Raw genomic sequence first — 13,686 nt, forward strand, 5'->3', positions numbered from 1 at the left:
ATTAAAAAAATAACTACAACATTATGCAAAGATAAATGGGCCAAGAAGTATTATTTTATTGTTTGCACCTTCTCCTCAGTTCCCAGAGTTCCAGTCTACACAACATCAAATCACTATTAGCAAAAATTAAAGACAACACATTAATTAACCATTACACATCAGCTATCCCAATTGTAATGCAAACCACATACAACATGATGGTGTCCAATCTTGTAATAGAGAAATAAGTTCACTTGTATGATCATACTTCAAAGGGTGAGAAAGGAGTCGAATCACTATGGAAATCTACTTTTACACATACAATGGTATGTGTGCTCATTATCAATGGTTTAACTTTATGGAGTGGAATTAATGGATTCACATGTAGAAAACACAATGGGGATAGTGAGATTGACTATATGCTACTCTCCGAATCCATCATGTATTGCATAAAGAGTTTTATGCTTTGGACAATGAATTGGAATTAAAGTGCAACGAAAATTGTGGACCAATTAAAACAACTAATTAATTATGAAACATTGAGCATATTCAAACATGATAATTGCAAAGCAAGCATTAACTTAAATTCAAATCACACATCACATACATGTGCTGGAACAGAGAGAGAGAGAGAGAGAGAGAGAGAGAGAGAGAGAGAGAGAGAGAGAGAATTCAACTCTAGTGGAGGGCCGGACTTTTTAGAGCCAACCTTCCCTATGAAAGGACTTTGTATTAATTTAATTATTCTTCTTCAAAAGAGATTTTGATCAATACAACTAGCTAATTGCACTTTTAACTGCACAAATTGAAGAGATAAAAGCTCTAAAATTCGACAAAGATTGCGATTAGGCTTTTCACTTAAATCAACTCATTGAACTCAATCCCAAGGCCTTAAAAACCTCTTGGCTCATAGGATCCATGGAGATTAAGTAAGAATCATGTTGGAAAGAAGATATTTAAGCATTAAGAATTAGTTATTTGTATAGTTAATTATGCATAAGCATGAGCAAGCCAAAGCTACGAAAACTTGTGTGGGAGAAAGAGAGACTAACTATTAAAGTCATTTGCATGCATGCAAGGAATTGATTCAAAAGAAGATAAGAACATAAGAAGTCAAGCGTCAATTATTTCAAGTCCAAGGAAAGGCTCAACATGTGGAAGATTTTGGAGAAACTTGAAGAGCAAGCAACCTGAGAGTTTTGGCAATTTGAGTCTTATGGATATATACATGCATTGTAGGCAACAATATGAGCAATTAAATGCTGAAAAGATGTCATTTTATGGTTCACTCCCATGTATGCCCTCTATTTTTAGTATTGAGCATGTCTGCGATGGGATTGAAAGTTGGCCACTCACAAAGTGGGATATCTTTAAGGTATCAAGCCAAATCCTGGAGCATCAAGAATCACTATTGTCCCCATACATAGACAATCACATGTATCTTCCTATGAGGATGATAATAACATCTCTCTATCTATCTTCTTGCATCGTGCTAGCATTGCCCACCGACTTCAACACAAACCCTACCTAAGCTTCACGTTGTAGGTCTCGCCTCTCACAGTTAGCAACACATGTGGGTAAATATAGATTCTACTTCCCATCTGAGGCTGAAATGACAATGCCAACCTTAAAAAGCTATCTTTAAACATCTAACACTATTCATCGTGAGAACAACATACCTAGAGGATATATAGTTTCCTAAGCTAGAAAAAGTCATTTAGCCTAGGGTTGGTTCAAAGGTTTAAGGAAGGAAAAATGGATTGAAATACTACTTACTAGAAGAGAAAATTTTAACGTGAAGCCATGGCGACGGCACTGGCAGCGCAGCTGCAGGCCTTAGCAACAACCTCAAGAGAGGAAGACAATCAGAGCTTTTACAAGCAAAAGACACGCCCCTCCATCCTCTTCGATACTCGCGAGGCTGCTGACATTGACACTGCCACAATTTTCTCCCTTGCTCTTTCAGGTTTGCAAGCCCTTCTCTGTTTTTGTGCCTACGGTGTATTTTTACTATTCCTTTCTTTCTGTTTGTCAACAAGCTAACCTCTACTCCAATGCTTGTTTATTCTGCCCGAGAACGTAATACGAAGCACATGTCACTTATGCAGAAAGTTCTGCAGCTCCTTGTGGATGCCAGAGATCTTTTTCCATGGCAAAATTGGTGGTACCTTTATAATTCGTGTGGCTGTTTTTGGCTGCTGCAAAATCTACGTTTGAGCTATATTGCTATTGAAGGAGGTACATGTGCAGCATACCTAGATGGCTAGGTGTAAAGAACATTTGGACATAAGGTAGCCTTCATACGATGAAGGTGAAATGGAGGTTTTAGTCGACCTCTGCTCGATTTTGAAAATCTTCTACTTTGCTACAATACAATGCAAAGGCCATCACTTTTTTGCCCTAACTGACTTCATATCTACTCCGAAGCGGTAGGTGACAGAAGAGAGTACCTTGTTGCAATCTGCAAGCTTGATGGAATGTTGATTTTTTGTGACCAAGAGGATCTCGTGGCTGGTCGCTATTCTTTTTCACAGTCGTTGGGTTGATTTGATTTTGTTTGTGGCGGATTTGGAGAACCATCTTCAGATTAACCAGTCCTAGCCGATTCACATGCCCAAGTTCTTGTCGATCATTAACGGGGGACTTGGGGTGATGTCTCTGAAAAGACTTCGGTTCATGATGAAGAAGTTTGCAAATTAAAGTTATTTTCTTCGGTGTGGCTGACACAACAATACGAGGCCGATGTGGTCATAACGTGGAAGGTTTCTTTTTTGGAGCAGATGGAGCGGTGTTGGTGTGGATTACCCAAAGAGATCCGGCGATATTGTTTGCAACAGAAGTCCAAGAGCTCATGAAACATGCTATGGACAACTTCTCCATGCATTCAAGCTCCTTGAGTTACGTGGCAAGCAAGCTAGTGTCCAAGCTATCAGAGAAGGAATCTTCGAAGGAGAAGGAGAAGGGCAAGAAGTAGCAGAAGAAGAAATCCATAGGGCCTAACTTGATAGTAGAAGAGTGTTCCAAATAATAAAAAAAGGGCAAGTGCTATGGCTGTGGAGAAGTTGGGCACATCTTAGCTAATGTCCTAAGAAGAACCATAAAGGAAAGCAGAGGATAAACGAGAGAGTTCTAAAGTGGCATCGGAGCGAGCAAAGAAAGGAAAGACAAACTCATGACCCGTATTGGATTTCATGAAGGCAATCCTAGACCATGGGGATGAGAGGACTGAGCTTGGCAGAGCGTGGGGCAAGGTATGAGATGAGGTGGTCTTGATATTTTTCGATGGTGGAGAAGCCAAGACCAACTTAATTTCACCGGAATTGATGGCTCGACCTGGAGTAATGCTTGAAGAAATGGGACCACAAATGGATGTGGTTTTAGCGGCACCTGGGTGTGATGTTGCCATTACACTTGTCATAGGCAAATCTCGGTTGCATGCTCATGTCAAAGGAGGCAATGGAAGATGCAATGAAGACAAGAACTGGCTCATGATCCGATGGACACATTGACTCCGCCAATGCAACATACAAGAACAAGGTGCTTGTGGAGAAGAGAAATTGATGAGGTAGAAAGGACAAGACGAGAGAAAATGTAATGTAATATTAACGTCTTCAAAAGGCCAAAATGACCTATGAGACCAAAAGGTTACATGTGGTGAATCTAATACCATGTCTGGGTACAAAAAGTACAAAGAACTAAAAAGAAAATAGTGGGTAGGGGTGGGGTGAAAGCTGATACAAAGGAAAGACAAAGGGTGAGCTGATACAATGGAGCTCTTTGACAGTCGAGGCATCATATATATATATATATACATCAGTATCCGGGACGGCTCTTGTGTCGTGCCAGTATGGTATGGATCCTCTGTCGCAGTCTGCGTCGATATCGAGAGGGCCCTCTCATCCGTGGGCGACGGGACTGCTCCAACTCTATGATCTATCGCACGATCAAGCAGTATGCCTCTGGTACCCCTGGTGTTGTTATGCTGTGGGGATTGCTCGAACTCCTCTGTCTGTGACTGAAAGAAAACTGTGATCTTCCGCTGTCGCTGGATCTCTCATTGTGCCCCTCTTCAAGAGGCCCTCTTTGTGTTCGCGAATCTCTAGTAAGTATAATCCAAGGCATCTCTGATCCTGGTATCTCATGACCATAGAAAGTGGCCCAAAACCCTCTCTGAATAGACAGTGAAAGCGGTCTCATATCTCATAGTATACTGGGTAGTGACAGATGTAATGTAGCTCTGTCTCTGGCTCTATTTGGCACACCTGACAAATCTTGGACTCAGCAGGTACTCCTCTAAATCTGCCTGTCTCGATCTCTAGCTGATGTGAGGATGTGTGTATCTGTCCAATAGCACATCGTATCTTGTGGGATAGATGAGTATCCATGTATCCTGGTCTGATCACAAAACCATCCTTCGTGAGTTGGAGAAGATGCTCTCTATAGAAAGTCATCTTCGTACCTAGCTCATGTGTGGATTGTATCTATGTCCTCTTGGTATCCAACTGAATCAAGTCCTGTCTGATGAGCCTGGTAATCTCTGCTCTTGTGAGGAGGATGGAGGGTGCATCCAGAGAGTACTGAAATGGGGGTGGCCGGTCCATACTAAAGCCATGTAACTGAAACCAAGATGCCATCTCTGCATACCAACATGATCTATCTCCCTGCAATGCCAGCTGTCACAAAGACTTTAGTGCTAATCGAGCATATCTGTCTCTAGGGAGAGCCCAAGTGCTATGCATAAATGAAACTGATCGAGTGAGTGCCTCCACTACCAATGGAGGAGCAGCGAGCTCCGCCCTAACAATGTCATGTGGTACTGAGGCCTTGGCCTTAATCATCCAAGAAATCATAGACACCAATGGCTTCTCCATACATCTCCATCCGTCAGTACTGCCAGCTCTGCTATGATGATCAATTGAGGGCCCCATATCTCCACTCCGTACAGCATGGCCGAAGTAACCAAAGTGTCAAAGAGCCAAAGCTTTGTCCGAGGTTCTTGGAACTGAACCTGCGAACATATGCTCTCAAGTCTCCCCAATGCTGCATAGGCTCTGGTCAATCGCGTATGTGTTGCACGCCTCAGCTGGACCACTGAAAACCGCCCCAAGATAAGTGTATGTATCTGCATACTCCACAGTCTCTCAACCATATGTAAAAGTGGGGGCGGACCTCCTTACAGACAATCCACTATCCCGTGCAAAATCATGCAATGCATCCAAATGATGCTGCATCCCTACTGGAGAATCGGAGATCAACACAATATCATCAGCATATAATAGCAACGGAATCCATGTCCCTGCAAGCTGAGTACCTCTATCACCCTCTGTATGTACATAATCTGAAAACTCATCTACATATATCCCAAAGAGAGTCGAAGATAGGGGACAACCGTGCTTCACCCCAATGGTGGAGTGAACCATGTTGGACATGCCCTGAGTAGTGCGTACTTGCCCTACCACTGTCCTGTATAAAGCTAAGATCCCCCAGATCAGCTCTGTGGGCACCCCCATGTCTTGCAATCTGCGTATGAGTCTGGCTCATGGCACTGTATCAAAGGCTTGCGGAAATCCACAAAGCTATAATATATCCTCTTGCCATGGTGTCTACCCTCCTCAATAATGGCTTTGAGTGTCAAAATCTGGTCAAGAGTGGAGAAACCTCTCCTGAACCCTGCTTGTCCTGCTGCCCGTATGCCCTCTTTCTCTGCCCATCCACTTAACTCATGCTCAAGAATTGATGCATATAGCCTAGCCAGAGTGTGACCAACCATGATGGTTCGGTAATTCTCGGGAAGCATAGGATCTCCCGACTTGAAGATAGGCACAATAGTGGACATACTCCAAGTCTAAGGGAAACCCTCATACATGGCTCTATTAAACATCATAGCAAGAGGCTCTACAAGCATATCTCTGGCATGGATAAAGTGCTCTGCTACCAGACCATCATGATCCTGTGCTCTTCTTGTCTTCTACTTGTCAATGGCTTTCCTTATCCTCTCAGCAGTAAAGAAAGTACATGTTTCTGGGCATGCCTTTGGAAGATCAGGCAAAGATGGCTGCCTCGATGCTGTATAGAGATGTAGCATATTCTCCCCATGTCTCTGTGGAAGTGATGGCTGGCGGTGGAGAGTGCTCATTGAAAGCCTCCATGCCTCACTAGAGTCCTGACTCAGAAACAACGGATACAGATCATGCTCTAATTGAGATAGGTAAGCCCTCTTCTTTCGTTGCACTAGGTGGCGGAAGATAATACGTGATTCTCTATGTGTAGTAGTACCCATGAGCACCTCTCTATGTGATTTGATCCTCGTCTCTCTACACTTCTCATCATACCAACTGTTCTGAGGCATGCTTCCAGATCGTCTGCGTGTAGGCTGGCTGTGGGGATATGCCTCTGATGCTGCATCATGCAGCGTCTTTGTTAGAATCTGGGTGAGCTCATCTGGTGGTTGTCCTGGCTCCTCAGTGCATAGTTGCCTATATATCTCATCAGTGTATACGTGATCCGTCTCCCTCGTGAAGGTATACCGAGTATGTGTGGATGTAAAGCCTTGGGTGGAATTGCCTGGCTTGGATTCACCGCCCAACCTCCCTTATATAGCCCCTGGCTACTGAACCCCCTGTTCCACATTGGCAGCCGACCACTTATGGCCGAGGTCCGTGACCTCCCCTGGGTATGCCCTTGGCATGACATTACTCCCCCCTTGGAGAAGCGTTTTCGTCCTGGAAAACAAGAGTGATGATACACTAATGTTTCCATAGTGGAATCCTTCATAGATCCAACTGTTTGCTTGAGTGGAACATGGTTCAGTAGGAGATTCAATGAAACCAAGAGTAATATCTTGATTTTCTACATTGTTGTCCCTTTGTAACCATCTTGTGTTACCAGTTCCTATCCAATCATAGTGTGTAGACTCCATTTAGAACGCACATGAGCATGCTAAACGAGCTATCACAACAAAGTTGTACCCGAAAGTACCTCCTTTCACTGTCCATGAAAGTAACTTGATGACATAACTCATCGGCCAAGGTTAAGTCCTTGACTTGTTCTCAAAGTCCATCAGTAAACAACTCCACCATAATTAGTTCTCGACTTAAACATGAAGGGACTAAATTGAGTCACAAACATGCTTTACCTGATTGTAAGCAACGCCAACTAGAATGATACATTCTTGCCAATTGGAATGTTTGGTGCTAACGTACGCGCTTTGCATATCCTTCAGCACAAGAGTACACTTGTAACTTGTAATCTGCCTATCCTCTTTGGATTATGACAGTATTGAGATGTGTTTTTCCCCACGGTTTACAGACAGTCGTCCCAGATGACTAGTAAACGGGGATCACAATATCGTACAATAATGCTGAGGAAGCAACAATGTCCTAAATAACCATCGTGGTTAACTTGAAAAATCCACAAGCACCCAAACCGAGCCATGACCTCGATTGGTGATTCATAGACCCAAAAGTAATCTCAGAGAGATACTGCACATAGAGTGCAAAATGCTTCATCAGCAATCATTTTATGAATGCGCATGCCTTTCCAAATCAGCCTTTGCTAAACACTAGGGTCCATAACACCTAGTGTGCATACATTTAGCAAAAAACAGATCCGAACCTGTATATCCATAATCGTCCTTGCCAATACTTATGGCGAATATGGTGCTCCTAGCACACATTAAAAAGGAATGTAAATAGTTCTGAAAAGAAACTAAATACTTTCAGCTGCAATCATTTGCCTGTTGTGCTGAAACGTTTGAACCATAATAGAAGGTGAAACAGTGATCACTTCTAGATGGATACATCAAATAGAACAAACAGGTTGTAGTCTTAGTATTGATGTGTTTACTTCTTTGTTGGATGTGAAGCTCTACAATAGTAGAACTGTTAAAGTTTAGGCGTCTCAAGTGAACTGAGTTGAAGGGATTTTGTGACTCTGACATGGCTGGTGATGTGGATACACGGAAATCCACAAGTGGCTCATAAACAACCATCTGTAATGTTGTTTAGCTGCACTTGTACCTTAACAAGTCATTCCAAGTATCCTACAATTTCTGGCCACTGAAATTGCTCTTGATACGTCGTGCTAAAAATGGGCTAGAAAATAGATTTGACCAGTACCTAGGGACTTTGTCGTGACACGGAATTGAAATAGTGGGTGCCACTGTCAGTCTTAGAGACTCATATTCTCCACATGTGGAATATGTCTCATATAAGGATGTTTGAAAAAAACATCCTTCAAGTACGCGATGTACTTGTGCGTGGAGGTAACTGCAAACACTTTACGACGGGAGTGAGAGGGACCCTCATTAGCCTTGCTCCACACTAGCTAAACCGAACTCCTTGAGTTCCTAGACCATGTTGTATCCCATGTGACATGTGCCAAATAAACCCTACAAGTGGGTTATAATTGCATAATGTAGAAACTTATTTTGGACACCACTGCCCAAATGTCGTGGCTCTTACATGACCTTCTCTTTTCTTTGAAGAGCAAACATAATTTATGCATCCTGCATAAAAAACAAACCAAAAGAAACAAAACCAAAACAGATGCGTACCTATATCGGAGTGAAAAGCACCTGCCTAAATTTCCCCCGGGCAAAGGCCTAGGAACACTAATTGAAAATTAGTGAAATGCAAGTAGTACTGCACATGTAACTTTGGGTGTGGCCTTTGCAAACCAGACCCCTTGGGTAAAATCAGCATTGTCAAACCCCTGGGTTAAATGTTGCAGGAAAACTACTCAACGATTAGCCGATAGTATCTTAATTCAACTTTGAAAGTTGAAATTATCCACGAGCCCTTGGCAACTTATCAACTTCTTTCCTTGAAAGTGCAAGTGTGAAGATTCCAAGAATTGACCATCACACTTAATAAGTGATTTAATAATCACGAGCTGGGTCTTACCCCAAACTGGACTCATACACACTCGTAGTGCTAGAGATAAAATAAGAGATCCACTGAAGTTGGAATCGTATTTACAACTAGATCTTTTCCGGAAACTCCATTCTTGGGTTTTTGTGAACAGCCGTGCTGTCTGAAATATCCTAGCGTCATCTATACACCTTGGTAGAGATAAGCCCTTACGAGTTTAAGGCGTTCAAAAACTCAACTGGATTTTCACACTCAAAGTGTGTAGTGTTAAAATATTGCCCAAAAAATCAGTAATGGCAAGACTCTTGCTTGTCCATTATAATCGATGGGTACTTAACTGGATAGAAGTGTTAGTTCTTGAAATCAATCATTGATCGACTACAAACAAATGGCTCTTAGCCATGCCAAAATAGGTGTCAATAGATGGCGCTTAGCCCCCTTAGTCCGATTTGTGGTAACAACCATCTTAATCGGATGGAATGAACTGACCATGGTCGTACTTGACCCCTAGGTAGTCTCTCAGGGCACCATGGCCAAGATTAAAATAATGACACGCTCCTGCAATACAATCATATACAGAAAGCTATGAAAACGACAAGAAGGTGAATCTCAAACCTTTTAATACGTCCATTTTGGAATAGTTGACCAAAAGCCTCGATGCGATGTCCTTATTGTCAACACTTTGCTATTGGATGTACCATGAAGCATCTCCTATATACCAAATAACCTTCAACATGTACGGAGTTCCGTCAAAAATCCGTGAGGCTACGACCATGTCGTGCATGGTGCTCGTTCAAAGTTCTGCAACTATAGAAAATCGGCGGCTTGTCGAATATGTGTCATAATCTTGCCGAGATGTAGCACCTCGCCGTGCTCGATGAAGATTGTGATCGACCTTATGGCGCATGTACCCCTTGTTCATCTTGCATGATTGTGCAAGACCCAAGCTCGGCATATTCAGAATTGTTTTGATTTTGCCGATGTTGGAGAAATTCTGCAAGAGCGTGCCTTGACGGTCTTGTCGAAGCATGGAAGAAGAGGATGGGGGGCCGACCGTGGGCACCCCTCCTTGTTCATGGCTCTGCCACCGTGGGCGGCCAGTGTGAGAACACAAGAAGAAAATTGAAAAAACTTATTGCCTGCATAACGATGGCGATTACAGGGAGCAGCGCGCAGGGGTTGCAGACAAGGAAGCGCTCTATGCAAAACTCTCCGGGCTTCGGCCGCGTGACGAGAATTCCCTGGCTCGGTGGCGCGCACCCGTCAAGCATTGCCTTGCAGTGTTTGGCTTCGGTCGAAACACCCTCTCCCCTCGCCTCAAGAGGCTCTGCACACGCAACTCTTAGTCGACCGCCTTGCAAGGAGCACTGTACATGCCGAGCTTCGTCTTCTCGTGGCCAAGGTTTGCATGGAGCATGCAATTGTATGCCAAGAACTCAACGACCCTCTTTTGCATCCTCATCTTTGCTATGCAAATCCTGAAAATCCTAAAAGCATGTCCTTATCTTTTTCTCCTCCTTCAAGGAGAGAGAGAGAGAGAGAGAGAGAGAGAGAGAGAGAGAGAGAGAGAGAGAGAGAGAGAGAGAGAGAGAGAGAGAGAGAGAGAGCGAGAGAGATGCACAAAGCCATGCAAAGCCATCTTGCCCCCTCCTCCATAGCTCTCCTCCTCTGAGCTCTGATACCAGTGTAAAGCCCTGGGTGGAACTGCTTGGCTTGGATTCACCGCCCAACCTCCCTTATATAGCCCCTGGCTACTGAATTTCCTGTTCCACGCTGGCAACCGGCCACTTATTGGCCCAGGTCCGTGACCTCCCTTGCGTATGCCCTTGGCATGACAGTGGAGGCCTCTCCCAATGGAGTTGTGTTGAACTGGAACGATAGAGTGAAAGACAAGATAGCATGATCGACTGCTACCCCAACCGGTCTAGTTTCCACCACGGAATCCTGAAAGGAAGGAATGAGTCCTGGCGGAGCCATAACATAATCCACTGGACTAGCGCCATGCCGATGTGGAAAGCATGTAAAACCTCCATCTTCTGCAGGGAATCGCTGTAGGCCATTCAAAATGGCCAATCCATGTGCAGTCCCCATATCAATCAAGTATTTGCCATACTCAATGTGCTCCTCATCCTATGATAATCTAGACATGCCCATTTCTGTAATATCAAGCTCTCTCATCAACTCCTCTGAGGTATCATAGAATACTGTCTGGTGGTGGGCAGTCCTAGCATTGATGTTAGGTGCAGCGGAATGAATGTTGTATTTTCTCAAGATTAGTGATCACGAACAAAGTGAGTGGATCTCCTCCGAAGGCCCCACTCTCGTCGGCGAGAGTGGTCTATTCTTTGATTGCACAAAGGTGTACAATGCGTATGCAATGGACTATGCAACTTGGTCTATGCCGACGACGACGACGACGACGATGGCTGAAATCTGAGATCTTCTAATCGCTGAATTTCGTGACTGTTTCGGTGGCTCAAAATGACTGTTTTGGCTGCGTTTTCTTGGCTGAAAAATGAGGTTTCTTAGGGCTGAAAACTGATGGTCTTTACGGGCTGAATCTGCTACACTTTAGGTGAATAATGCGGGTCTTAATTTGCTGCTGAAATCCAGAAACGCCAGGGCTGAAATTGGTCCTTTTGTCACCGGGGTTCTGCAAATGCAAAAACGCTAGGCTGATCTGCTGTGTCGTGATGACGCCGGGGCTGATCTGCTGTGCACAAATCGCCAAGGCTGATCTGATGCAAAAACGCTAGGTCTTCTGTGGAGAAAACGCCAAAGTAGTCGCGGGGGTTGGTCTTGCTGAGAAGTTGCCTGTTGAGCAAGGTGCTCCTGCTGCCTCTTCTGCCAAAAAGTGCTAACTTGGGTTTGCTTATATATTAACTTAGCAAAATTGCCCTACCTACTTTTGTAGGAAAGTCACTTAAAAATAATAAGTGAAAATCCCAATAAATAGGAAAATAGGCTAAATGCATTGGAAAATTCCCCTAACTGATGCTAATGGATTCTGATGGGAATTTCGATGATCATGCTGTGTGCAATCGGAGGATATGCATCTATGCTAAGTGACTGGGCATGCACGGTCTACGAATAGACTCACAAAAGTGCCAGATCATTGCTAATCTAGACTTGACTGAACTGACTGAACCCTGCTGTGGTGTAGCTTGTCCACGGACACATAGGGTTGGGATGTGTCACGTGAATTGAAATCCCCCAAGATAATAATGTCGCCGTCTCTGGAAAACTCCCATATCATCATCTAAAATAGAGAAGGGGGATTGTCCTCTAGGTGATGCATATACTGACGTACTAGGAGGAAAATAGCAAATAGCGATGTAGAGATATTTGCCTGTCTCTGCCTTCAGTCTTACCCACATATATCTCTCATGCTCATCCCTCCGAGCTATATGTATCAGAGACTGTAGCTCCTCCCTGAATAAGACGGCCATTCCTCTTGAACCTCGTCCTCTGCGCTCTGATCGAGTCTCCTGTCTGCAAGTTGTCTTCCATCTGTATCCGCTCACATGGGGCATGTGCCATGGACTGCCCCGGGGCTTGATGCGTCTCAGAGTAGAAAATGATGTCTCTCCCTGTGAAACTATTCTTAAAGGCCCCTACATCAAGGCGCAAAGATCCATTACAATTCCATGTAGCCACTCTGAGTGTGGTCCCATAGGTCTCGCGCCGTCATGCGGGGCGCTTCTCCAGAATAACCACTAGTCCATCCCTGTAGAAGACCACTTTCCTCTTCTCTCGAGCTGTCATCATCTCGGGCATAACTTCTTTCATATGAGCAAGCTGTGAGAGTGTGAGGTCATCCCCAAGGAATATGCCAGTTTTCTTTAGTGTAGGACACTTCTTCAAGAAGTCCTTTTTTGCCTCCATGGATGGGACGCGCATGATTAGAGCTCTTCTTTTGAAGTCTCCCCATTTCCTTGTGTCTTCTTCCCTACCCTCCATGCCTTTGTATGAGTAGCCTCACTACCCATCATGCGGAGAAGTTCTTTGACTTCCCCTTCCACATCATCTTGGTCTTTTAGACCGGTTATTCGTATGTGCAAAGCTCTAGTCTTCCTTCACTGCTCTTCTTCTAAAGTCATGTTGATGATTGTAGGAGTGGGGGTAGACGTGGTTTCTTTCTCCTTCCCTTTCCTAGCGACTTCTATCCATTTCTCTGCCTCATCCGCCTTCTTCTGTGTCTTCGTGATTACATCCACCCACGAAGACTTCTTCGCCCCATTTTGTTTCTCTTCCTCTTTGATCATCCGTACCTGTTCCTTGATGACCTTGATTTCCTCTATCACCGAGGGTTGGAATTCACCTTCCTCTAGTCCATTGCTTGCTCTATCAGCGAGCTCTCGCTTGAGGGCTGAGACCTCTTCTTTGAGTGCTTGTGAATCCGCCTTAAGTGCTTGTATCACTACCTGCAGGTCCTCTTTCTCCTCCTTCCATTGCGTGCCTTCGTTGAGGAACATTTGAAGAAGGTTGGCTTTCTTCTTCCACCATCCTTCCATCTCTGCTTTCCATTCCTTCATCTCCCTTTCCACTTGTGTTATCCGCTTGTTTGTAAGCATGAAGGTCGCCTTCGTACGGGACTTGCAAACTGGTGAAGCGCTCATGACCTCCATCGTAACGGCCCCTGTGCGCAGACTAGCAGGGCTGCGCGAACCAGCAAGTCTGTTGTTGTGTGCCGCCTTATTACTGCCAATTGCGAGAGCAGCGACAATCCCAGCTACGAGTCTCCAATTTGGCGAAGGTCCCAAAGTATCACAAATACAAAGGAGCAACAAACCTGTGCCACTGATAGAGATGATGTCCTAAAGAGATGCACTGCGAC

At 44.3% G+C, this 13,686-nt stretch overlaps 1 protein-coding gene across 3 annotated transcripts in view; it reads left to right on the forward strand.

Annotated features, from left to right (window-relative positions):
- Positions 1 to 1,723: 1,723 nt before the first annotated feature.
- Positions 1,724 to 13,686, forward strand: part of LOC147460233 (ARM repeat superfamily protein) — a 234,605-nt gene continuing 222,642 nt past the window's right edge. For 2 of the 3 annotated variants that reach the window (XR_015187951.1, XM_086511315.1), the window contains exon 1: positions 1,724 to 1,945. Coding sequence is in view for 1 of the 3 variants with exons in the window: in XM_086511315.1 (XP_086367441.1) it covers positions 1,783 to 1,945 (163 nt within the window). In the remaining 2 variants the exon portion in view is untranslated. The remainder of the gene's footprint in view (positions 1,946 to 13,686) is intronic. The other variant, XM_086511316.1, reaches the window with a different exon arrangement.

The sequence above is a fragment of the Adiantum capillus-veneris genome, chromosome 4 (genome assembly GCF_014529385.1).
Source record: "Adiantum capillus-veneris isolate H3 chromosome 4, ASM1452938v2, whole genome shotgun sequence".
Classification (NCBI taxonomy): Eukaryota; Viridiplantae; Streptophyta; class Polypodiopsida; order Polypodiales; family Pteridaceae; genus Adiantum; species Adiantum capillus-veneris.